The 25,641-nt window shown below is 38.9% G+C and overlaps 1 protein-coding gene across 8 annotated transcripts in view; it reads left to right on the top strand.

The window, feature by feature from the left end:
- Positions 1 to 23,184, top strand: part of MACROD2 (mono-ADP ribosylhydrolase 2) — a 1,873,143-nt gene extending 1,849,959 nt beyond the window's left edge. For all 8 annotated transcript variants that reach the window (XM_070247518.1, XM_023625930.2, XM_070247520.1 and 5 more), the window contains 3 exons: positions 13,048 to 13,125; positions 15,983 to 16,051; positions 19,782 to 23,184. In XM_070247518.1, coding sequence (XP_070103619.1) covers positions 13,048 to 13,125; positions 15,983 to 16,044 — 140 coding nt within the window. In that variant the 3' untranslated portion in view covers positions 16,045 to 16,051; positions 19,782 to 23,184. The remainder of the gene's footprint in view (positions 1 to 13,047; positions 13,126 to 15,982; positions 16,052 to 19,781) is intronic.
- The last annotated feature ends 2,457 nt before the right edge of the window (positions 23,185 to 25,641 follow it).

The raw sequence follows: 25,641 nt of genomic DNA, 5'->3' as shown, positions 1-25,641 counted from the left end.
GGATAGTATACCTATCTAAATGCTTGGAATGGGTGCAAAACATTTGAAACTGACTCAGTCATCCAGCTCCAGTTTAAATGTAATCTCCTTGTCCTCAAAGATTTTTCTTGACCCCCTTCAGAAAAGGTGAATCCCTCTCCTTGTGCGTCCACAGTTCTTGATTCACACCACAGCTCTTGTCACTTGGCTTGTGGTTGGTTAACTCTCTCTTTCTCTCTCTCTCTCCTTCTCTCTCTCTCTCTCTCAGCTAGCCTGCGAACTCCATGAAGGCATCAATATGCCTCATTCATTTTGTATCCCAGCACATGGTAGGCGCAAAAATATCTGGTGGACATTTTTATTTTGTTTTTCTTCCTAAATAGTAAGTTTCTCTATAGTTATTCTGACAATAACTCTTGATGAATTTCCAAACCATTCTCAAAGTGACTGTATAGAGGCATATCATCTGGTTAAAGAGAAAAGAAGAATTTATTATATATATCAGGATCTCATGCCCGCCTCCAGCTACCACCACTGCCTTTCATCTCCTACTAAAGACAGCTTCTGATTTTAATTAGGGTAGATTATTCCCAATTAAAACATGAAGAGGTGTGTTGCCATGGAAAGTGTGTTTTGTGGAAACATGCGAATTTTCCACCAATATGATCCTATCAGCTTAATCATTCATTATTTGACTTTGGAGAGGAAGCCAAGGGCATGTGTCTACAGGTGACAAAGAGAAGTATAGCAGTCAAGAAGCAGCTTTAGGATTGGGGTTATTTGGGCGAAAATAGATTAGATGAGAGATGGATGGTTTACAGTTGGAGCTTTGTCCCAAAGAAGTATGAGCTAAATGTAAATCAAGTGTATCAGTCTGCTCAGGCTGCCATAAGAAAAGACCATAGCCTGGGTGCCTTAAACAACAGAATTTTATTTTCTCACAGTTTTGGAGGCTGGGAAGTCCATGATCAAGGTCCTGGCTGATTTGGTTTCTGGTGGGGGCTCTCTTCCTGGCCTGTAGGTGGCCTCCATTTCACTATGTCCTCACATGGCAGAAGAAGAGAGAGATCGCGCTCTCTCTTTATAAGGCCACAGCCCTATCAGATCAGGGCCTCCCTGTGATGACCTCATTTAACCTTCACTACCTCCGTAAAGGCCCTATCTCCAAATATAGTCACATTGCATGTTGGGACGTCAACATATGAATTTGGGGGGTCACAAACATTCAGTCCATAACATCAAGTCTGATCAGAAGTATCATTGATAAATATTCCTTAAACCAGACGCAGACAAAGACCAGGTGTGTCAGATACCTGTAGTGAATACCCACTCACACAAATCAAAGGAGTCTGTGCACCTGGTCTTGGGTTTAAGAGGGTAGTGTGAGGTCAGATTTCAAGTCTTACTCTCCCCCAGACATAACAATATGAAAACAGATAAGTTAACAAAGCCAAAAAACAACAACGGAAAAACAGTAATCAGACAAAAGAATGGGCCGGTAGTCAGCAAAAGGAAAGATACATTTCCAGAAATGTGGGAGGCATGAGCCTGATGTCTCCCCAACCCACCCCCTAATTCCACCAGGCACAGAAATAATCCTGAATAGAATCGTGTTAGCAACCACTGACTTGCCCAACTGGGAGAGGAGCAGCCCAGGGAAATTTCCACAAGTGCATGAAGTCATCCAAGAACACCATTTATTCTTCCTTTCCCCAAAGAAATAGGAAAACCTGCTGTAATTCTCCATTTCACTATTTCCTGCTGGGAGGAAAATGGGAGAGAAAGGCAGACCAACGACAAATGACTAGAACTAATTATCTCTAGCAAAAATCCCCAGCAATTTCACCAAATACAAAACAAAAAAGAAAATAAGTAAGGCACAATCATGGAGTGAGCAGGAAGCAGGGAGGGGGCGCCCGAGAGCCCCAGATCAAGCCTCCTTGAAGAAGGAGCCCCCTTCCTTCTCTGAGGAATCTGTGTATAGTTTGCACAGGCTTAATCACCTTCTGGGTTGGGAGGCTGAGAGAGGAAACAGTGAAACAAAATAGAGAAGTTCCGAGGCTGACTCTCTCACTCCTAGAAAGTTCTAAGTCTCATGTTGAATTGAAAAAACCATCCAAACCCCAAAGATAGCCCCCACCATGACAGGCAACAGTGCAGACAAAGTGGGGCAAACCTGGGCTGGGCACAGGACACACTGGCTGAGAAATCCAGCACAACTAATATGGCAAATGCTCTGGCCTCCCCAAAGAAAAGCCCCAAAAGAAAACCCTTCTTCTAGGTGGCTCCTGGAGGACCAACAGGGCACAGATACTGTGAGAAAGGAGTAGCTTGTTACTGTGTATGTGTCACACGCCTCACCTGCAAGCACACAGATACCATAACTAAGGGAGAGAGAGAGAAGGAAAGGAGAAAGCTGGGATGCATGCAAGCCAGCAAAAGACAGATGAGGAATCTAATATGGAAGAAAACACAACCCAAGAAAGATTACAATCTCCTACAATTACTATAGAAGAACTTCTAAAGAACATTAAAGAGCTTGAAGATAAGGTGATAAAATGGCAGAATGATCTGAAAAGTAACAACTAAGGAGATAAATTTTTGTATCATTACTGAAATAAATCAATTAAGAACAGCAAAGACCAAATTACTGACAAAGAAAAAAAGCTGAAGATTATCACAGTGAAAAAGAACACGGAGACTCAAAAAATTAGAGAAAAAAATAATATATATGGAAGAGAGAAGAAATAAACTGTTCTATGTGGGAACAATTGGTATCACTGAAATTTAGAAGTCAACAGTAGAAGAGAAAATTCCCTAAAATGAAGGGAAAACCGAACTGATGATCTAATGCGCAAGCCATGTTCCAAAAAGTCAAAACAGAAATCTCACCCCAGGAAGACATCTTTGAAAAGTTAATTAATTTGAATAAAGAATTTTACAGCCATCTTGGCATACACGTGTCACTTAAAAAAATTTCTAAAACTTTTAGAGGAAAGCATAGTCAAATTTCTTTGCTATATCTTAAAATCAAAAGACAGATGACAATCCAGGAGAAAATATTTGACAGATACAGGGTTAATTTTGTTAACTTAGGAAGATTATAGAAAAGTCAGTAAGGAAAAAACTGAACAATCAAATAGGAAAACTGGTAAAATACAAAAACAAATGACAAAAGAGAGGAAGAAAGCAAACAAGGAAGGAAGAGTGGGTGCTTAACCTCACTCATAATATAATGCAAATCAAAACAATGAGGACATAGGACATTCTCCTTGGAAAGTTTGAGGATACTCAGTGCTGGTGAGACTGTGGGGAAATCAAGCACTCTCATAGCCCGCTAATTGTGGCACAGATTGATCTGACCTTTCTAGAAGGCAATTTTGCAACATTTATGAAAATTAGAAGTGCACATACACTTCATCTGGAAATCCACTAAGAATTCATCCCAGAGAAATATTTATAAAATTTGACAAGATATAAGTATAAGAATATTCACCACAGCCATTTGTAAAAGCAACAATATAGAAACACACCAGAAGTCCACCAATATGGGGCTGGTAAAAGAAAATTATGCCTATATCCATGTAATGCGACATTAATTAATACATCATACAATGGAATACTCATTGATACATATTAAATTTGCATTAAAATGAATGACTATATTAAAATGCAATACTAATCAATGCATATATATAATGTTATTAATCTGTTAAAATAACAAGCTATGTATATATCTTGTAAATGCATACACCCATGTGGAATATGAAAAGCCTATACTTCAGAGAATATAAAGTATCATACAAATTTTATGTAAATGAAAAGAAAGACGAGAGAGATTGTGAGGGAAAGCAAGAGCGAGAGATGAAAGAACAGAGAGAGCGAGAGAGGTTGGGTTGCGTGCATTATTTTTTCCGAGAAGGTAATGGGAGAAATGTAAATGGAGAGAGTAGTTCAGCGTCATTTTTCATTAGCATTTTTCTGAACAGTTTGAAAGTCATAATCATGTATGTGTTCTTTGGTTTTGGTTTTTAATGTCACTAGACTTATGTAAGGGTTAGGTTTATTGAATTTTTTCTATCTTGATTTATTTCTATTTAGAAATAAATTGCATGTTATTTTTTTAGTTAGTCTATATCTCATTAAATTGTAGTTTCAATTAATTAAATCTTCATAAAACATGAAGATCTCCTTAATAACAGATCTTAAATTCAGGAAACAAAGAAAGAAGGAGGGAGAGAAAGAGGAAGAGAGGGGGCAGGAAGGAAAGAGGAGAAGAAGGGAAGGAAGAAGGAAGGAAGGAAGGAGGGAGGGAGGGGAGTGAGGGAAGGAGGGAGAGAAAGAGAAAAGAAGGAAAAGAAAGGGAAGGGAGGGAGAGGACAGGAGAGCAAGAATCTAGACCCCCCACATGCCAAGAGGTAAAAATGAAAATGTCTTTGAAATGCAGGACAGTGGGTTAAAAGCACCTGACTTATTTTAAATGATGTGGTTACAGAATTTAAGCGTTAGCTTCTGACAAAGAAATAATCCATTCTTGACACTGCTTAATTAAAACATCCCATTTCCAACCAAACTCTTAAAGAAGGGTATAAAAATAGACACGTTAATAAAATTTATATCTAAAATTTGACTTTTTATGGAAGACTCTGGACCAACTTACCTTTAGCAAATTGAAAAGAATGAGTCTTGTTTCAAAGCCAGAAAAAGAGAAATGTGTGGCATTTTATTTTTGATACTTATTTGTTCTTCATCTAGAATGCAAAATAGCTAATTATGGACAAGAAGAAGTAATAAAAGAAAAATGCATTACTTAATAGCAGTAGTGCTTTCGCCTCTGAGATTTAATCCAGCTAAGCCAGACCTCTACTCCATTTAGTTATTTTCACTAAGCTTCATACATAGCAGGGACTCAACATATAGGCTGGCTGCATTCATGAATGAATGATACCAGGTAGGAGAGAAATGTGATAAATTCTTGAATGATACAGAGGTGATTCAGCTAAGTTTGAGTGCTTACGGGTCGGTGATGAAGAGGTATCCAGAAGTAGATATTAAACCTGTTGTTTCTCTCAACTAATAAATATTAATCAAGCATTTGTTATAGTCAGTCATTACCTCTTTTGATCCTCAAATGTTATGAGGGAGCTCTCATTACCTCAATCTATAAGGGATAAAATTGAGACTCTGGATGTGAACAGGACTTGCCCAGGATCACACCAATAGAGATGCCAGAGCTTGGAATTGAAACTGGCTCTGCCGACTCTAGAGAGTCATGCTCCATCCCCTTTCACTAATGGTGACCCTCCTCCTGGGAAAGGTGGCCAGAAATTGGCAGTCCTGAGGTTCAGAATCTATCACAGGCAACAGGAAAGGAAGTTACAAAAAAACAAAACAAAGGCATATTCAACAGACAGAAGGAATTTATAGAGGCTGGGCTTGCGGGTTGTTGTGCGGCATTTGTTGTCGGGAGGTAGGTAGTAAATCTCTGTTAGAAGCTGCCTGGTTTATTTGGTCTTCCTTCCCTTTGAGCAGGTGTTTACCACACACCCTTACATGTTATGCAGAACACCTGAATATGAAACCTCCATGCTATTCAAGCAGCTGTGTGAATAGATAAGCCCATGTCATTACCAAAGGCTGGAAATTTCTTTTCTGAGGTTAAATGTATTTATTGTATTTGCTGTTGGAAGCACATCACTGAGAAGAGTGACTTCTATGATAATTTAAACAGTGTTGGTGACTTGACTATAAAGAATAGTTTGTGGGAAAGTACCATCACCACACAGTGTACCGCAAAGACTCAACTTCTCTTCAAGTCCTATATTTCCATTGACACTCTGTTCTTCCTCAATAAGTTGGTATTTGATCTCTTTTCACTTAGTCGCACTTGGATTTTACACCTAAAAAGTGATTTTGGCAGTTGAGGGTAAAGTAAGGTCTAATGGAGCTCATCTCCCCTCTCAGTAGCTTAAAAAGAATGTAAACTAATGCCTATGCGTGTGGAATAAGAGCCACCTTCCATTTGAGTTTGGAAGTTAAATGTATGTGACGAATGCCCTAAACTCTAAGACCGGTTTTCTTCCATTTTAGTACCATAACGATGTCAGCAGAATTTAGCCAGTTAAGGGACTTTTCATCTGTATACATTAATTTGGGATTTCTTAAGGTTTAATACATGCACCATTTGTAGCTCCGTAGACTGATGTAGAAATTGATATATTTATTATCATGTGTTTAAAACTTAGGCACAAATCAAGCTCATGATTTTACAGCTACAATTGCTATGAGACAAAATTAAGAAGCCATGTTAGGACTGAGTCAATTAAAAATATATTATTAATTGTTAGCTATCACCACAATAATGTTGCATAACAAGCCATCTTCAATCACGAGGGCTTAGAACAATAATCATGTATTCTTCGGTTCATGGATATGAGGATCAACCGCATCGAGTCTGGGTTAGGAAGGGCGCCAGGCTGTGAGTTGAGTACGAGTCTTATTCTCCTTGGATCAGCCACTCCCTAAAGCATGTGCTTCTTGGGGTAAAAGGCACAAGAGGGCAAGCCCCAACTGTACAAATGCATTTCAAGGCTCTGTTTGACTCGCTTCTACTAATATCCCATTGGCCAAAGCAAATTCTGTGGCCAAGCCCAATGTCAAGAGACAGTGAAGTCCACTCCCATGGGAGTAGAAGATAGAGAGTGAACATTTCTGAATAATTACCTAATCCATTACATTAATAGTAAAGTTGGAACATAGATATGGCCAAGCTGTCAAGACGGTTCAAGAGTGTTTGCTCTGGGTCAGCACCACTTTAACTGAATCCAGACAGGCCCTGCTCTCTATAGCTGTCATGACACCTGTGCAACTACATACTCTGAGAAATAATTATTCATAATTCTATTTGTTGCCTGGAGTTTATTGTCGACACAAATCTCAAAAGAAAAACTTGGAGGATCCTCCAACATCTCTCCATGTTTATGTATTTAAAAATCTGGTTAACTACATTCTATATGGATCTCAGTATCTTTTCTTTGCGATGAGACCTGCTTCATTTCTTACTTTCTTTGTAATACAACTGACCTGAAAAAGCTTACCATAATCAAGGCTGAGAGGAGCACAGTTGCAGGTGGTAATTGAAAATGAAAACGGTACTGAATGTCCCAGACTCTTCCTATTTCCGTATCTTTTATCTCCTACTAAGAGCCCTGAAGTTTACCTCTTGTTTGTGCTCCAAGCAGCAGCAATCAAAATGGGGGAGGGTCAGGCAAACTGGAATAAATAAGCTGTAGAGGCAATTTTTGTTTTGATCAGGTTCTGTTGTCTATGTGAAATGGACTCGTTTCTCTGGGGCACTCAGTCGCATTGCCCAGCAGGAGAGAAGCCATTAGGATAATACCAGTTCCACATGCATGTCAGAGTTACAAATGTCTGTTCTTCCTTTTTCCCTCTTTCCAAATATGCAACACACATGCACCTGAATGCACATATGCACATTCACATAAGCATGCCACGGCATACACACATAGTCATGTATTCGTGCCACATTCACACATACATGCATGCATCATGCACACTCATGATATTAAATAAATGAATAATGTCTACCAAACATAATTTTAGAGTCTTCGAAAGCAGATCTAACAAACTATGCCTCCCTCTGCTCTAGGAGCATAGCAGTATATAGAGCTACAACTTTGATTTATGTTTGTATCTCTCTGTCATGGATCTCAAACCTGCTGCTGCATCTCATGCTAATCTGTGCCAATATGGTGGCACAACCCGAGATTTCTCATATGAATTTATCATGCTGTAAAACAGTGAGGTTGAAAAGACAAAACATAAGGCAAGCAACTTAAATGTTTACTATTTTCCAATATGCCTTTTGGGTTTTGCTCTCTTCAACTTCTTCCTTCCTCTCTCACCCAGTTCTTGAAAGTGTTTTGTATGCTCCTTCATTTTCACTGAACATTGTTTAATTGACTAGCATCCCTCCTGTTAGATAAAAAGTGCCCCATGATGCCACAGGGGCTTCTCCATTGTAATATCACTGGGGCTATTACGGTTGATAGCAATGACTTTGAAAGAGATTTCATGGTAGAATCAGCCACAGGTACCACCAGATCCCATTGCAAACACCAACCCTGAGGAGAAGTCAAGGAAGTAATGTTTAAATAGTGTTACACTAATTTCCTTTCCACAATCATCATTTTTTATAAAAAATAATAATAATGTTATGTCTTAGTGAGTTCGGATGGTGTCCTGGAGAGTTAGACAAGGACTTAGAACATTTTATTTTCATTTTGATAGTGAAAAAGCCAAAGCTTTTAAATAATATGAGATTTGGCAAAAGTCATTAAAAAAATTAAGTGACTAACAGGATATCCTCTTTTGTGACATGTTTGTTTGTGTCTTGCCCATTTTCTCTTGGATTCCTTGTCTTTTCTATGTTATTTTGTATATTGATTTCTTTACATATTCAGTACAGGAGTCATTTGTAAGTTATATATATTACAAATACTTTCTTCCACTCTGGCTTATTTTGCCCTCTCTTAATGGTGTGCTTTGATAAACTAATGATGCTAATTTTAATGTTTTCCAGATTACCAGTCTTTTCCAGAATAGTTAGTGTTTTGTTTTTCCTGTGTAAGAAATTTTTGCCCAATGATGTGAAGGTATTTTTCCACGTTGTCTTCCCCATTTAGTTTTATAATCTATCTGGAATTTATTTTTGAGTATGGTGAAAACTGTTCTTTCAGTGTAGGTCTACTGACAACAAATTCCATTTTTTTCTCTGAAAATGGTTTAATTTCAAATTTGAAAGAAGTTTTGTTAGGTAGGGAATTTTATGTTGGAGATATTATCTTTGGTATGTTGAAGATGCCATTGCATTGTCTCTGGCTTCCATTATTCTTGTTGAGAAGACATCTCTATAAGTCCTATTGTTGCTATTTTGAAGTTAATGGGTCTTAGTTCACTCAATAATCTTATATTTTTCTAACCTTGGTTTTCAGCAATTTTACAATAATTGCCCTGAGTGAAGTTTGCTTGGAGATCATAACACTCTTGAAACAATGGTTTGCTATCTTCCATTAATTGTGGGAAATTATCAGCCATTATCTCTTAAAATATTGCTTTTGTCCCGTAACACATAGGATAGACCCTGTCTGATATTTGTGCTCTTTTCTGTGTTTTCCATCTGTACTTTATTCTTTATATTTTCTAATGACTTAGGTTTCAGTTTGCTAATCCCTTTTTTGGCTTTGTCTAATTGATGCCAAATCCACCTAATTGAATTCTTTAATTATTGTGTATTTTTCAGTTCTAGAATTTACATCTGGCTTTTTTAATAGTGTCCAGTTATTTGATAAACTGTATTTTAAAGTTGTGTCTACAATACAGTCATGCACCCTATAATGACATTTTGGTCAACAATGGACCACATATATGATGGTGGTCCCATGATATTAGGACCATATAGCCTAGGGATATAGTAGGCTGTACCTTAGATTTGTGTAAATACTGTAGAGGAGGATCAAATTTTTCTCTTCCCTTCTAGGTTCTTCTGCCTGGTCTAAGAATTAAATTGACATGAGACAGATTAACCATTCTCAGCTAAAGACAAAAGAAGATGTTGGGGGTGGGGAGAGTCAGGGACTTCCAAAAGGAAGAAGGCAATTCACAAGCAGATGAAAAGGAGAAAAAGTCTGGAAAACAAATATTTGGCCACACAGAAACAGAAGAACATAGAGCAGAGCCCAACAAATAGGATTTTCTGGATTCCTCCCAGTCTACCACCTAGTTCATGTTATGCTAAGGTGATAGCTCACTTCCTGAGACAAGTTTTTCAAATCTGAATTCTTTTAGGCAGTGAAAGGCCAAGTGACAAGAAAAACTTTCTGAGTCTTTTGTTTCTTAAAAATAATCATCCTAAAATAATCTTCAGGTTAAAGAGATGCATTTTGGGGTGGCAAATTTTGTTCCACTTCAGTACATTCTATGATGTTCCTACAATGACAAAATAGCTTAATAATGCATTTCTCAGAACAGATCTCCATTGTTAAGTGATGCACGACTGTATCTGGATCTCTGATGTGTCTATTTATTTTGGCCTATTATCTTGCTTTTGAGTGACTTGTTCTTGTTCTTCTGAAATGCCAGGTAATTTTTGATTGAATGCTGGACACTGTGATTGAAAAATTGTAGAGATAACTTGAGGATCTGGGTGGTTTTATCTTCTTCAGACAGGATTTATTTTTGCTTCAGACAGGCAGGTATATAGAATAGAACACTGTAATCTAATCAAGAATTGGTTTGATTAAAAATTGAACTTCAGTTTTATTTTTTTGTTTTTTGTTTTCAAAGTTGGTCAGAGACCTTTATTCCGGTCCTCATCATTCATTAAGCAACCTACACAAAACATTTTCTTTATCTCTGCCCCAAGCAGCAGTAGCTGCATCCAGGCCTGAAATGGAAGACACAAGTAGTGGAAGAGCTTGTGGAGAAAACTTATCAAGTGAGATCTCTGCATATCCTGGCTTAGGTGAAGGTAGAATAGGAAAAGTGTATAAGCATAATATTCCAAGGACTATTTGAAGGACTCTGTTCTTCAAAGCTGAGGCCTGCAGAAGAGGTGCTAGCTGAAGGATGCAGGTGAAGGCTCACAAAACTGCCCAGCTCAGCAATCTGAAGAAACCAAGCTGATGGGCTTCACTTTTTCTAAGAGCTGGTCTGTTTTAAGTTCATCCTTACCCTCAGAGTATAACACTGCAGGGAGCCCCACAGAAAACTCAAGGTACTTATTAGGGTATCTCTTCTTGTGTGGTCCCTGACATCCAAGTTTTGCCCCTCCTTCCTGCCCCTGCCCCCTCCAAACCTCATAAAACATTTGGAGGTTCTGTTCAATTTCTTGGCATGTGTGGAATGTCAGACTCACCATTTTGTGCCTCCTCAAGTTTCTGCTGCATTGATGGCTCTCTGCTGCTTTAAAATAATTTCTTAAATAATTTGTTCAGTGTTTCTAGCTGTTCTTGGTAGGACGGTTAGTCTACAACATGATAGTCCACCTTAGGCAGAAATCCCTTTCTCAGTGTGACTTTAATTTGCATTTCTTTCATTATTAGCAAAGTGAATCATCTTTTCTCATGACTACAAGCCATTTTTCTTTCTTTTTTAATGAACTATCTGTCAAATTTCTTGCTTAATTTTCTATCAGGTTGTTGACCTTCCTCATCCCTATTTTTAGAAGTACTTTATATCTTAAAGATATTATTAACCTTTTGTCTATGGTAAAAGGTGTAAACGTTTTTCCTCAATTTGTAATCTTTCTTTTTTTAAACATTTCTTATATATTTTCCATCCAAAAGTTTATTATGTTTATAAAATCAAATATGTCCATTTTTCCCTTATTTCTTCTGTGTTTTCAGGGATAATTAGCAAAGATTTCCTGCTCCCAGCCTTAGGAAATTACATCAATGTTTTCTTCTTTAATTATGTCTCTAAGGAATGTGTTGACAAACTATTGAAGAATGGTCCACTTTCTAGAATTGGCAGAGTGAAAAAGGATATGATATGGTGTTATGTCCGGTTGGAAGTTTCAAGTTTTGTTTTCCCTTTCCCAACCTCATCCTCAGAAACTGACGAAAAGAACTCATGGACACAGTTACTGTTTCCTTGAAGGGCTTGGGAACCCATGAGTCATTTTTTCTTCTTGTGTTATCCTTTTCCTGACTTCTCTCATCTACTCTCATACCATCAATGTTACTTCTATATTGACATCTCCCAAATACCTACATGTCTAATTCACAGTTCTCTCCCTCAGCAATAGGTGCAAAAGTTTGTTTGGCATCTCCACTTCGATGACCCTGCACTTGAGACTTCCAAACTAAAATGGCTTTCTTCACCTTCCCCCATTCTACTTGTTTAATATTTCGCCAAGAACTGACCTCCCTACCGTTCATCCACCCAGGCTCAGAGAGTAGTCACCTTTGAGTCATACTTCTTGATTCTCAGCTTTAGTCAATCATTACCAAGAGTGCAAGTTCTATCTTTGAAGGTATCTTCCTTTGAAGAGATTATAAACTGGACCTTTCCCATTCTTGCTTCATCCTCACCAACAGGCACATCAAATTTAACATACTCTGGGCTCAATAAGTACTTATAATGAAATGAATTTAATCTTCTGTTTAAAAAATGTGAAAAAAATAAAAATTTTGAAATTATGGATTTTCCAGTACTTTATCTATATTCATATTTTCAAATGCCTGGTTCTTCAAGTTGTGAAAACATAATAGATATTTAACTAAGACGTAAGAGATTATTGTTCTTTTGACTCTCTGGAAAATTTATCACAATAAAAAAAACAGATGTTAACTAGACATTGTGATGATCATTTTTCAATATATACAAATATTGAATCATTAAGAAAAAAGAAGAATGGCCCCCTTACTGCTACATTTAAACGTGTTATACAGCTCAGTCACAGCAATGGATGACATGCCTTCTGAAGCAGTGCAAATGGAGAACAATCACAATGGAAATTAATTACAGACTGGATTCTCAGCAATCCAAAATGGCGGCATCTGAGAAGGTCTCCTAGGAAAGCAACTAAGCCATTCATTTGTGTTTAAACAAACAAAAAACCCTCACTGCCAGAAGAATGAGTCTTTCAGCTTTCAGGCATGCCTAACCAAAATGTTTTCTTTTTTTCGCTCTTCGAAAGTTAAGCTACACAAACTCATACACACACAAATTTCCCTAAATTTAAATTGTAGGTTGTTCTGATTAAACCAAGTTTTCCTGCTTTCATGCTACCAGATTTCTAATTTGAGAAATTGTGGATGTCTGTATGTGATTATCTCATAAATTAAAGAGGATTTAGAAGATGACAGCACTAAAGTATTCAAGCAACTCAACCCACTATTTCCTCTTTTAACCTTTTCTGCAAAAGAAGTTGAATCCCAAGAGTATTTTTAAATTTAAGAGGGCAGTGGAAGGTGACAGAACAATTGGCAGTCAGGCTGTTCTAACTCTCTATTAATCAAAGACTATCTTCTTTCACTCTTCCAGCTCAAGGCGAGGACACACCTAGAGTTCCTGCGAAATGTGAAGGCTCCTGTGATGCAGAAAACTCTACAAATCCTGACGGTAACGTTCTGAGCTATTTAAGCTTGTGCAAACTACACATCTGGCACATTCTGTATGTGTAATCTAGGATTAAGGGAGCTATCTATTCTATGAATCAACATATTCAATTAGAACAAGGTAAAGTTAAAAAACCATTTACTGCTAAGAACTAATAAAACTGGCAGCCTTTTTTAAAAACTGACGCTAGCTATTTTAAAACAGCACGTGCCACAGTTTAAACATGCCTTGCAATACTGAGGCCACAGCACATAATTCCAAGGCTAAACTGGACAGAAGTGTAGTTGGTGAACTTTACGGAAATACCTCTTACTTCTGCCAAAAGGACTTCCCTAACTGTGAGCCCTGCCCCTCTCAGCATTCAGGGGAACCGTGGCTTGAGTGGTTCTTGGACCTTCATCACTTCACCGCCCCTCAAAGCCATATCAGATGGCTTTGCCCAAAACATAGTGAGTCTGTAAAAGCACCTTAGAAACAAAATTGACAAAAACCTTTCTCTGTTCACATCTCATTTTGAAGGCAACTAAAGATTCTGAGCCTCTTTGCCCCTGCACAACAATGCTAGGAACCCCTTGAAATATCATTACCTGCATTAGAAAAACACCTATTTAAGCACACATGATTTAATAAATATTTAATTCCCCTGGCTCATAGAGTTTAGGAAAACCAGAATTGGTCAGTGATCAACTACGTATATATATTTGCTAATTGGGTTATTTTAGCCAAAAAAAAGAAGGAAAAAAAAAAAGAAAATTACTTGGAGTTGATAATGATCTTGGGAAAAATTCAGCCACTGGTAGAAGTTCCTTGGTGGTTTTAAACAGTTTCATATACCAGGTATCCCCCCATGCTATAGGTTTGCCATCATCTGAATTACCTCCCTTAATTATGAGCCTTTCTGCACAAACTGACTGTTTTTGCTCATGGGTATGCATTATCTAGGAGAATAATGTTTTTAAGTCCCAGATCCGTTGATTAAAAGCCACCACATTAGTCAAGGTCAGTTGAAGAAGACCAGACCCAGCCTATTTGTGACACTATAGACATGGTTCTTAACTAGTTCTTTACAAAGCATGTTGTGAGGAATATCAGGCCCACACAATGCTCATTGAATAAACAGGAAATAGATGTGAGAAATACTAAGTTTTAGTCCTCACTTGGATGTTTACCATTCACATTTCAGGCTCTCAGATGTCTTTGCTGTAAAGAAACTTATTAACATGGTTTAACATTGCTTTCCCCAAACTCATTTGATCATAGAATGCTTTTTATATTAACACTTGTTAGTAGGCTTTGGAACTAGTGACCCTTGGGTGGGAGGAAGAAACAGAAAACGAATGCTCTGCTATACTTTATTCTGCACACTCCCACACTGAGATGGGCGGATGTAGAATAATGGAAAGCGCATGCATTATCCTCTTTATATAGGTAAAGTTGCTGCAGCTGGCCAGTTTACACCTGGGGTTTAAAATGAGCTCACGCATCATTAGAAACTCAGGACAGTTTGCAGATGGAACAAAGAGACTTGCTTTTAAAACCTTCCTCCTTGAGAGAGAGTTGGGTGGGATGCCATGCAATGTAATTCCCTCTTTTAAGCCTCTTTGGAGTGTGAAAACCAGCATCTCCAACCATTTTACTTTAATCGAGCTTTCATGTTCAAGAAAAAGGGGTTTGGGTTGTTGATTTTGTGCAAATAAATGAAGACTACCCAAATGAGAATAGAGGTTACTTATTCTTAAGAGAGTTTACTATCGCAAGGGTGTCAACCATTATCACTTGTCTTTGGCCAACTTAAAGGCAGAGAGGGAAGTGGGAAATCTTTATAGTTAACAAAAGAGAAGTCTTCAAGCATCCTCTGATTGAAGGGTTGTTGGCATGGGGAAGCTGGACATGGGCTAACTTTGGTGACTGGGAGATCTAAGTGGGACATCTTAGGTGATTGGCTTACGAACATATTTGGCTTTCCCTGCTTGGTCCTATGTTAGAAGTATGGGGCAACATATAGGGAAGCTGGTGGCCACTGATCAAGTCTTGACCATTCTGGGCTGATTGCTGTACAGGCTGTGGTTTTGTTGCTCAGGCTGGTTGCTTCAGAGGTTTTGAGTTAGAGCTCTCTTGTTATAAATGGTCTGGCCGTTGTCCTTTTATATATTAAGTCTCTCATTTTATAACATGAGCTTTGATGCTTTAAAAATATCAATCTAATTAAACCTACTGACCCTTGAAAATTTCCGGAGTAACTGCTATGCCTGCTCCGGGCTACTTCTGGACAATGGCAGTAATTATGCATTTGTATTTTTATGCAAATACTCACATAGAACAACACACACAGTAAAGTAAAAGCACATTCTTTATCCTCACTGTTTGATCTCGTTAGTTGTTTTGTTTTTCTATTTCGTGGTGTCCACTGCCACTGCCTCCATTGGCAAGTTTACAGGGTCTGTTTGGAATTTTAGAATTGAAACCATGGCAAACCAAACAGGCCTATTGACATTGCCATTTTAGAGGGAACCGCTTACCTCCCCGTCTGTTTTCCTTTGTTTTCTCTTTATTTTCTTAGGGATCCAATAAGACTTTAAATTTACCTAAGGATAGTAGTAAGTACACCCAAAATGTCAACCCAAAAATCTGGTATGAAATAATACCTCAGCTTCCACAGTTCAGTAAAGAGGTAGTTCCACCCTCCCTGCGCCCCACCAGAAAAATCTACAAGAATGGTCCCCAAATCTTAAATGAAGGAAAATGAACTGAAAAGAGTTAGGAAATCAGAAAAGTATTAACTCATAGGCTATTTTAATGTGTTTGAGAAATTTGGGTTTAATAAATATTTAACCTTTTTTGTTTTCCTTTCTGGTTACAGTTGAAATGAATAGTCGAGTTGACAGTGTAAATGACCCAACAGAGAGTCAGCAAGAAGATTAAGTAGTGGGTAAGTTGCCCCTGTGGTGGGATTTTCAATTGATTAAACCGGCCATAGAAACTGTTTGTAAATGGCTTTTAATTTCTCTCAGTTCTACCAAGTCCCTCAGCATGGCTAAGGCTAAACTTTAAAAATCTTTATACCAAATAACACAGTGTAAAGAGCAAGGATTACCCCTAGAAGCTTGCCATCTTTAAGGGAAAAAGATAAGCCACAACATATCTAAATCATGCAGTTCCCTGGTTTTCTGAGCTTTGACAACAAGAAAAAAATGTTTCCTTCCGTCTCACCCCCTGGCCTCCTGGAGTGATCAAATTATTTCAGCAACCCCCAGCTGATTCTGAAGCATTGCTTTTCCAGAAGTTACCTGCTGAGTTGTTTAGTATATCTGTTTTTAAGCATAACACTAAATCTTTGCCCTGGAGAATGTAGAAAGGCTCTTGAGTGTGATAAGGCAGAAACAAGCCTGCCTTGTGTCTTATCCTCTCACACCACTACCTGTGGACCTGTGTGTCTGCACAAAGGTTTGCTGGGTTGAACAAGCCTCAGGGAGCTCAACAGGAAAATAAAAGCCTGGAGCAAACCATATTTAGGAGTTTTTCCAGGCCAATGCTCTAACTCTCTCAGCAAAGACTGAAGTATGTCTAGAATGATGAGTAATCTGTAACCCTTTTCCATATCTTGAGGGCTGGTGAGAAGAATTAGAGGAAAGAAGTCAGGCTCGCTATTCCAATTCCTAGCTTAAAATACTTAGCTATGAAAAAAAAAAACCCCATAGAATAAATGAACTGTGGGACATCCAGTATAAGACACAGACATATTGACCCCGTTGCCCCCAGCTCCTCCCTGCACCCCCTGCATTTTCTTGGTAGGTCTCTGCACTCTCCCAGGAGCCATGTGGCACCAGCCCCTTGAGCTTCTACATCGTGGCCGAATAGTTGAGAATGTGGGAAAGTAGCAAGCATCTGCCCTTCCCATCATGGTCTTGAACATCACTTAAAACTAAATATATAGCATTTGTATAATACCTGTATGGCATAGGACTGTTAAAAAATATAAACTCATGCAAACATGGTCTTATAAACATTTCTTCTTTCTTTTTTTTAACCTTGTTCGTGTATTTTAAATATTCTACTAAGCTGCAGGAATGATCTGGTAGAGAAGATTCCATTAAAAAGTAATGAAATGAGACTAAACCTGAACAATTTAAATTCATGTTCCTCAGTGTTGTCTTACTCTTTGCCCTTTTGTGGCCAACCAACTATAGCCTTCTTGTGTATATTTTTTTCTTACAGACACTATTATTTTCCTGTGTGATCAGTATCCAGATAAAGTACCAGGATAAATCTGTTTTCCTTGGCTAATGTGAAAATACTTTCCTTGACCATAAAGATGAATCTATACCTTTACCTGAATGAATAAGTCGTCCAAACTTAAAGCTCAAACTTAATTTAAGGAAACTCACTTCTAGGAAGGGGCAGTGACTTGCACAGCGTCACCTGGCTGGTAATGGAAACCTCTCAGCACAAAATTCTTTGATGACACTACACTGCTTCCCAGACAATAGTGAGTTTCTGAACACAGTGGTCACAGAGAACAGTATGACCTGAGGAGCTTTGCGGATTCCCACAGAAAGATTTACACAGCTGGGTTTGTAGAGGTTATCAGGTAGTTCAACAGGAAGAAGGAACCTTTCATCTGTGCCTCATGCCTTCAAGGAAATTAAAGAAATACAGTGAAATGGAATTAGAATTAGAATTATAGAGTTCAAAGACATAATATAAGGATGTTTAGTGTTGTGTCATTTAATTTATAATCGTAAAAAATTAGGAATATCTGGGGCCAGCCCCATGGCCTAGTGGTTAATTTCAGCACACTCCACTTCAGTAGTCCAGGGTTCGGTTCCCCAGTGTGTACCTCCACCACTCACCAGTAGCCATGCTGTGGTGGTGACCCACATACAAAATAGAGGAAGATTGACGCAGATGTTAGCTCAGGGTTAATCTTCCTCAACCAAAAAAGAAAATCAGGAATATCATAAATGACAATAGGAGAATGGTTCAATGAATCAACAGAATGTTCTGCAAATGTAAAAATAACTTTTCAACAAGTATTTGAAGGCATGTATAGATGTTTATGGAATCTGAACCTTTAGTTCTAGAGAAACATGGCAGGCTGAGTGTGGCTTCCAGGTTGGGCTTTAAGAGCCCTTGTAACTTCCATTTTTGCACTCCCGGAATGCTTTTTCTTGGAATCCAGCCACCTTGTAAAAAGCTCAGGCTCTACTATAAAATGAGGAAGGCCATATGGAGAAATCCTGGAAAGCGAGAGGCCATTTTGATGTTCTAGCCCTAGTGCATACCACCTGGAGCAGATGAACTGGCCAGCTGAGGCCAGGCCAGATTATAGAATTGTGAGAAATAATAAATCATTGATGTTTTTAGCCACTAAGTTTTGGGGTTGTTTGTTATAAAGCAACAGATAACTGAAACAGTGGGGTAATGCAGAACCCCTCCCAATATAAATGCTTAGAAATGAGAGACAAACTATAACAAAAGTATTTTAAAATACATAGCTCAACTGACACGAAAGCAGAAGGGCCAGAAGTGAAGAGGAATTTGAGAGCCAAAGCAATCACCTAGTGAGCTGAAGATGGCTGCAGATGGGTTGTTGATGCAGAGATAGGCCCTTTGGTTAGGGACTTGGGTTCTAATGGCCACCTGGGACCTTGAGCCACCCAAGGTAAGGAATCGGAACTGACACCTCTACAGAAAAAATCTGCGACTCCCAGCTCAAGAAATTAACAAGGATACTCGTCTCTGCCCAGGGTGCTGCTTAGGGAAAGAAAAAGGTTCCCATGATAAGTAGAAAGTACAAATGCACCATGAGTTTTAAACACAAATTTATGCCATTCAAAGTCATACCGTAATATACAAATTGACATTAATTTATAGTTGATTGTAGACCAATATTATCCCTGCTGCGGGTGGCAAATCGAAATGTGAAACTATCACTTGGAATTCCTACAGAAGAAAAAAGTTCCTGAAGATGAGTCAATCTTGATGAGCCAAAAGACCATCAAAGACTTTTGCAAATCAGCATTATGTATATTGTTATTGTTACTGTTATTATTTCTTTTTTTTTTTTTTAAAGATTTTATTTTTTCCTTTTTCTCCCCAAAGCCCCCCAGTACATAGTTGTATATTTCTCGTTGTGGGTTCTTCTAGTTGTGGCATGTGGGACGCCGCCTCAGCGTGGTCTGATGAGCAGTGCCATGTCCGCGCCCAGGATTCGAACCAACGAAACACTGGGACGCCTGCAGCGGAGCGCGCAAACTTAACCACTCGGCCATGGGGCCAGCCCCTACTGTTATTATTTCTATGTTGAGCTCTGGAAACTAGAGTGTATGAATGGGTCCCAAAAGGGAGGACATATCAATTCAAGGTTAGATTTTTCAAAGAATACTTTGAAGAGTTGAGTTAATCGGCCCCATCAGCCAAAGCAAGTTGTCATTGTGGCATACGTTTATTGACAGTGATTTATATGCTTTTCAAAGATACTCTGTGCCAGCAATTACAGCTCAGGTATCCAAAACTCTTTGATAGTCAAATAAAATATTCCTAGCCTGTTTGAGAGGTGAGAAACATTTAAATGTCTGCATTAAAAAGCTATTCCTTGCTAAACCTACGAAGGCGCCTTATCTTTAATCTAACAAATGGTTTCTCCTTGTCTTTGGCAGGGGCACAAGATGAAGCAAAGGAACGAAGACATGGAAGTCGATGACAGTGCTCAGCACTGCTGGCCTCTCCTGGCCCTGGGGAGTGTGGGAAGACAGCAGCACCTGCTGTGGAGGCGGGTGGGGGTGGGGGGAGGCGATCTCACGGAAGGACAGGGAATCCTTTGCTGTAATTTTTCCAGCTGCATTTTGTTCTGTTTACCTGCAGAAAAAGAAAAAGAAAAAAAAAAAGAAGTTTCCTTTAATTTGGTGGGGGGACCCACGTTAACACATCTTTTCAGGCACTATTCCTGTAATTTCTGTCTTTTCTCTCAGACCTTTGCCCCAGGGTCACAGTGGCACGGCTGATCCCTCACGTGTGTCCCCTGGCTCCTGTCTGCTTTCTGGGTTATTTCACAAAGCTGGTCATACAGTGGTTTCTTCAAAGAAAGAGAAGGAAGATGATTGTTTGAGAAGCTGCAGGCTAGATTTCAGGAATCACCAGGCCCAATATCAGTCTAATCCACAAACAAAGGAGGCAGGATAGAAAATGGGCAAAAACCTCAAAAATCACTTGGAAAAAGGTCAGGATGGTGAATTGAAAATAATATTTTATTCAGGGATTCCCAAGATACAGTTTCGTTCCCTGTGGTTAATAAGGAATATGGAAGCAGGATTTAATCCAGAGCAGAGCGCAGAAGCGTAACTAGGAACAAGGGCCTGACAGATGTCGGGTCTCTTCCTCCATCGCCAAGACAGCAGGTGCCTTCTCTGACAGAGACTTTCAGCAGAGCGTACTTGGTTCATGAGGTCTTTGCCGTGTGCTTCAGCATGGAGCCCACGGGTAAGATGTGACTCTGTGCCACCAGTTGTAAGGGATGGCACTTTTCTAGGTGTTTTAATTAAGAGAGGGGTCTGCTGCATTTCGGATCCAAACATATGCCTATGAATATTAAAAGTTCCACTTGAAATCTCTCTTTATGTATAAACTTTTCATAAAAGAACATCTTGTCTTTACCCAAGGTTTGCTGGCCCACAGAGCAGATTCTCACTGGAAGTTAGAGGCAATCAGAGATGTGCTTGCAGTCTCGGCTCCCTGGTCTGCTTTTAAATGGTGTGGTTTGCTCATGCCAAGTCCAAGACTAATTTGATGGCTGGTTCCCTCTCCCAGCCAACCGTTGATTATGGCTTTGAAGGGGAGCAGCAGTACTAATGAGCCAAGATGCCAATGGCACAGTGGGTACAGGGACAAAGGCCCCAGGAGGAAGTCAGAAGTTGTCGCATACATCTACCCGAGAGCCAACATGAACAGCGACCCTCACGAGGCAAGACGCCTGCTTCCCCAGCCTCCCTGGGTTCTCAGGCAGTTCTGTTTTTTTCTGTGGAAACTAATATCATTTCTTGCATATCTTCTTCAATCTGTCTTCCCTATAAGGCCTTTAGAATTGTAAGTTATTGATATATTTTTTTCTTAGTACAGGGAGAAAAGTAATGGATCTAATTGAGTATTTCTAAAATAAAAGGATGCTCTGCTTTCTAAATATTCCATGAAATTCTTCAGGTTTGGCCTCTCCTCTATGGAAAATTCACCTTCTTATCTTCCTGTGACTTTCGTTTTGGCTTTTCTGAATTTGTTGCCCCTCTGCATGGCTTATTTGGTATATTTGAATAATTAGCAAGTTATATTTCTGCATAGGTAGTATGTTTTAACATGCTGTATTTTTTTAAAAGCTGCTCATCATCCTAGCAGCAATGCTATCTAAGTGACCTCATGATTTTGGAACATGGCCATTTCTCCTTCTGCCATTATTCTAGAGTTTGATATGGAACCATATATGTCCTCTATTGCCATTAGACATTGCTTTCTAGAAAAACAAGGAAAAAGTTCATTTTAAATAATTCAGGAAATGATGCCATATGGATACTGATAGTTTCCATATTTTATGTCATCTTTATAACAGTTGAAAGTCCCCATCATTCTTGTGAAGTACTTGACAAGTGCAATCTGCTAGGAGCACATTTCCCTGTGACTCCAAAACGTTAGTGCTCTCACGCTCAGTGATGAGTTCCTGTTGAAAACAACATGAGAGAGAAAAGAGGGTTGGGGATTTTTAATGGACAAAGATGAAAGGCACTAGTATTCCTGCTAGGAGCAGTCAGGATTGGGATGATTTCAGTCCTGGTGTTCTCCTTATCATCAATGACAGCTACTTTATTCATTTTAAACGTGGGTGGGGTAGGAATGGAAGGAGGGAGTTCTCTGCCTGAAAACAGCAGAAAAAGGAAAGTAAGCTTTGTATCCAGGAAACTAAGAGAATGAGTAGTGAGTATCATCAGCCCCACTCTTGAATTTCTTTAAACTTCATTTTATGATTAGATTGTATTTTCATTTTTGCCTCATTAAGCTTTTTGGTTGCTATTTGGCTATAAGATTAGATGCGTGAAAACCAATAACGAAGTTAAATTTCCATTTCAATAGTAAAATATTAAAAATCTAGCTATTGGCCAGATTGAAGACACCTCAACACAGGAAACCTTTATTTCACTGGCGCTGTCATTGTACAGGCTGTACAATGGAAAATCTGAAAGGCTGATTGATGCTCCCACACATGGATTCTGGATGTCAGTTTCCAACCGCACTCAGCCAGGCTGTGGTGTGAGGGGTTACAGGAGTGAGGGGGAGGAAGATAGCCCTGTATTAGTCATGTTTGCATACAGAGGACTGAAGTAGGCTTTCAGCATAAGAGTCCTAATTAAAAAGGTACTCATTGTAGGAGAGACAAAGGGGCTTTTCCTCTAGCTGGTAACTATTCAGATGATGGACAAGTCTTCTTTCATAAAAGCTTACAAAGGAGGCATCCGAAACACTGTCTCTGATACTGGGTCACATATTAGTCACCGCAGCTAATTGTAAATCTTTCTATGAAACACTGAAAAGCCTCTTTGTGAATTAATACAGTTCTGCTTGATGCACTTGATTTGAAATGACATTTTTCTGTATGTGGTGCATGTTGGCTTTGCTTTGAAAAATAACAAAGTTAGCAGAATATGTTCAATATATTTTCTTGGGGAATAGGGTTTTTATCACATGATTCATTAAGGATTTGCCTTACCCTGACATTTGTGATATAAAGGAAAACCAGAAAAAAAAGTAATTTTCTTGATCAAGATATGTTTTTACCTAATGCAAATAAATGTAGTCTGTGGCTTGCAAGGAAAAAAAGTTGTCTTCTGATATCTGGTATAAACTGCTAACTAGAATAATATGTGCCTCTTTTGTTAAACCAGCATTTAAACGCTGGACTGCTTCTAAATCTGTTTCTTTTCATCTATGCCATACACTGAGAAACTTAAACAACTGTTGCCTTCATACTATATTTGTTAGAGCAGAATACAAATAAAATTTGTTTGAGAGGATAAGGTGGAATTATCTGTGTTTTGTGAAATTTATTCATTAGCCATGAGCAATTAATAACTCAAAATGTTCATTTAATACTATATTTGTTGTTAGTGCCATCGAGTCGATTCCAACTCCCAGCAGCCCTGTGCAGAGCAGAGCAGAACCCTGCCCGGTCTTGTTGTGCCATTCTCTCCCCTTCCAGAGCTATAGCAGACAATGCTCCACTGCTATTCATACGGTTTTTGTGGCCAGTTTTTTTGGAACTGGCAGGTCCTTCTTCCTAGTCTGTCTTAGTCCCGAACCTCACTGCAACCTGTCCACCATGGGTGACCCCACCTGTATCTGAAATACAGGTGGCATAGGTTTCAACATCACAGCAACATGCAGCCACCACAGTATGACAACCAACAGATGAGTGGTGGTTCCCTGGCCAGGAAATGAACCCAGGCTTTGATGGTGACAGCACCAGATCTTAACCAACAGACCACAAGGGCTGGCCTGAGTACTACGTATTTTGTTGCAAATGTGCGTATTTAAGATTGCCCCTGTAAGTCACCTTTAACTTACCGGTAGTCTTCCCTTGCTAAGACTGGTCACTATTTTGACCATGTTTTTTGAAATTAAACTATACAGAAGTTTGTACAGACACAAATCCCAATGCAACAGCCTCTGAGGTGCAAGATATAAGTTGATGAGATGAAGCCAATGATTCCATGAACATTGGTCCATTCTTTGGAACTCATCATCTACTACTGGAATTCTTTTTGAGCACCTTTTATGAGCCAGTCACTATGCTGGCTATGTGATCATCACAGCCATGATCCTCCTCAGTGTATTGCTGATGGAATTACGATTGAATTACACAATTGTTAAGAGTTTGGCAATGGATCAACAAAAATCGCTATGGGAAAAACTGAATGTTCTTTTGAAAATGGAAATCTGTATCCCATGAGAGTTAATTCCCTCAGTCTCCTACAGAAGAGGTGCTATCAGGTTTATTGTTCTAGAAGGCAAAAAAGAAAGTGAATCCCTTTATCCAACAAAGACAGAGACTTCATAGGTAAAGGATAATAAGGTTTTTAAATTGTTGTACCAGAGGGAGATTTCTCCAGTAATAAAAAAGATTTGATGAGAAAAAAATGTAGGCAGGACCATCTTATGCTGCACTAGGCAACCTCACCACAAATGCTTCAGAGTGACAGTAAAGATAATTTGACATGATTGTAACATTGCCAAATGCACTTTTTTATCTACATCCAATTTTTCATCTCTTTTCCTGTCACTCTTATGTTTCTCTCCCATATTTCTGTCCCTTTGCCTCACTTCAATCAAAGTTGCCATTAAACATTGTTCAACTTTACTGGTGGTTCTCAGGACTAAAAGGAATAATGGTACCCATTTATGTTGTTCTTGCCAGGACTCTGGCCCAGTTGTGGGGCTTTGAGAAACAAAGTACCTCCATTTCTTGGTTTGAAAGATGGAAATACTAACGCATTCCTGAACTCTCTTAGAAATGTAAACACGAAGACAGTGCCAAGATACTATACTTTGCCATTTGGAAAAGCACTTGGTGAGTTATCAGCACTGAATTCTGCTATTTGATACTTAGGCAAACAGCCTTTTCTTGATCTCGAGACTTTTTACCAAAAGAGTAAGTGATCCTTACAATTGGGTAAGAAATAGGAAATTCTTTCTACTGAAGTTGGTTTAAATTTTGCCCCTAAATTAAAGACTCAAGAGAATAAGAGAAAATTGTTTCATAAAATTTAGAGAAATGAGAGATTTGAGTTCTCAAAATATGTACATACAAAATACTGACAGAGTGTAAATCTTTCTAAGTAGTCATATCTCTGATAGGAACTACAGTGGATCTATGAACAAAGAAGAAGGTAGGAGCAACATCCTGTATCTCTTGGTTAACATCCATGGAAGGAGACAGATTGTTAAAGAGATAGTTATACCTCCCCTTCCCTGGGGAGGAGTAGACTTCCTTGCCCCACTGAAATTGGACTTGATGTTGTAATTTGATTTGACCAATGATTTGTGGGCAGAAATGGCATGTGTCACTTCAGGCAGAAGCTTGAAGACTCATGCTCTTTTTTTCCTTCTACCATAATGAGCAGCAACATCCCAGATGGACTGCTCTGTCAACGTGGCACCTCGAATAACACACAGAGTTGGGTTTCAGGCAAGACTCACTGAGAAAGTGACATGAATGAGAAATAAACCTGTGTTTTGAGATTTGGGTGCCATTTGTTTCCCTGCATAACCTAGCCTATACTAACTGATACACATGCCATCAAAGCATTTAAATGAAAAGTCCAAGTATCTGTACAATCTGCCTCTCCAGCCTCATCTTGTGTGACTCTCAACCTGGCTCACAATGCTGCCAGCGTACTGACCTTCTGTCCACTCCTAAAACAGCCCAAATTCGTTCCAGGCTCAAGGCCTTCGAACTAGTAAACGTTTTCTTCCCAGTTTCAC

The sequence above is a fragment of the Equus caballus genome, chromosome 22 (genome assembly GCF_041296265.1).
Source record: "Equus caballus isolate H_3958 breed thoroughbred chromosome 22, TB-T2T, whole genome shotgun sequence".
Lineage (NCBI taxonomy): Eukaryota > Metazoa > Chordata > Mammalia > Perissodactyla > Equidae > Equus > Equus caballus.
The sequence above is the reverse complement of the archived record's forward strand: the minus strand, read 5'-3'. Positions and strand labels throughout refer to the sequence as shown.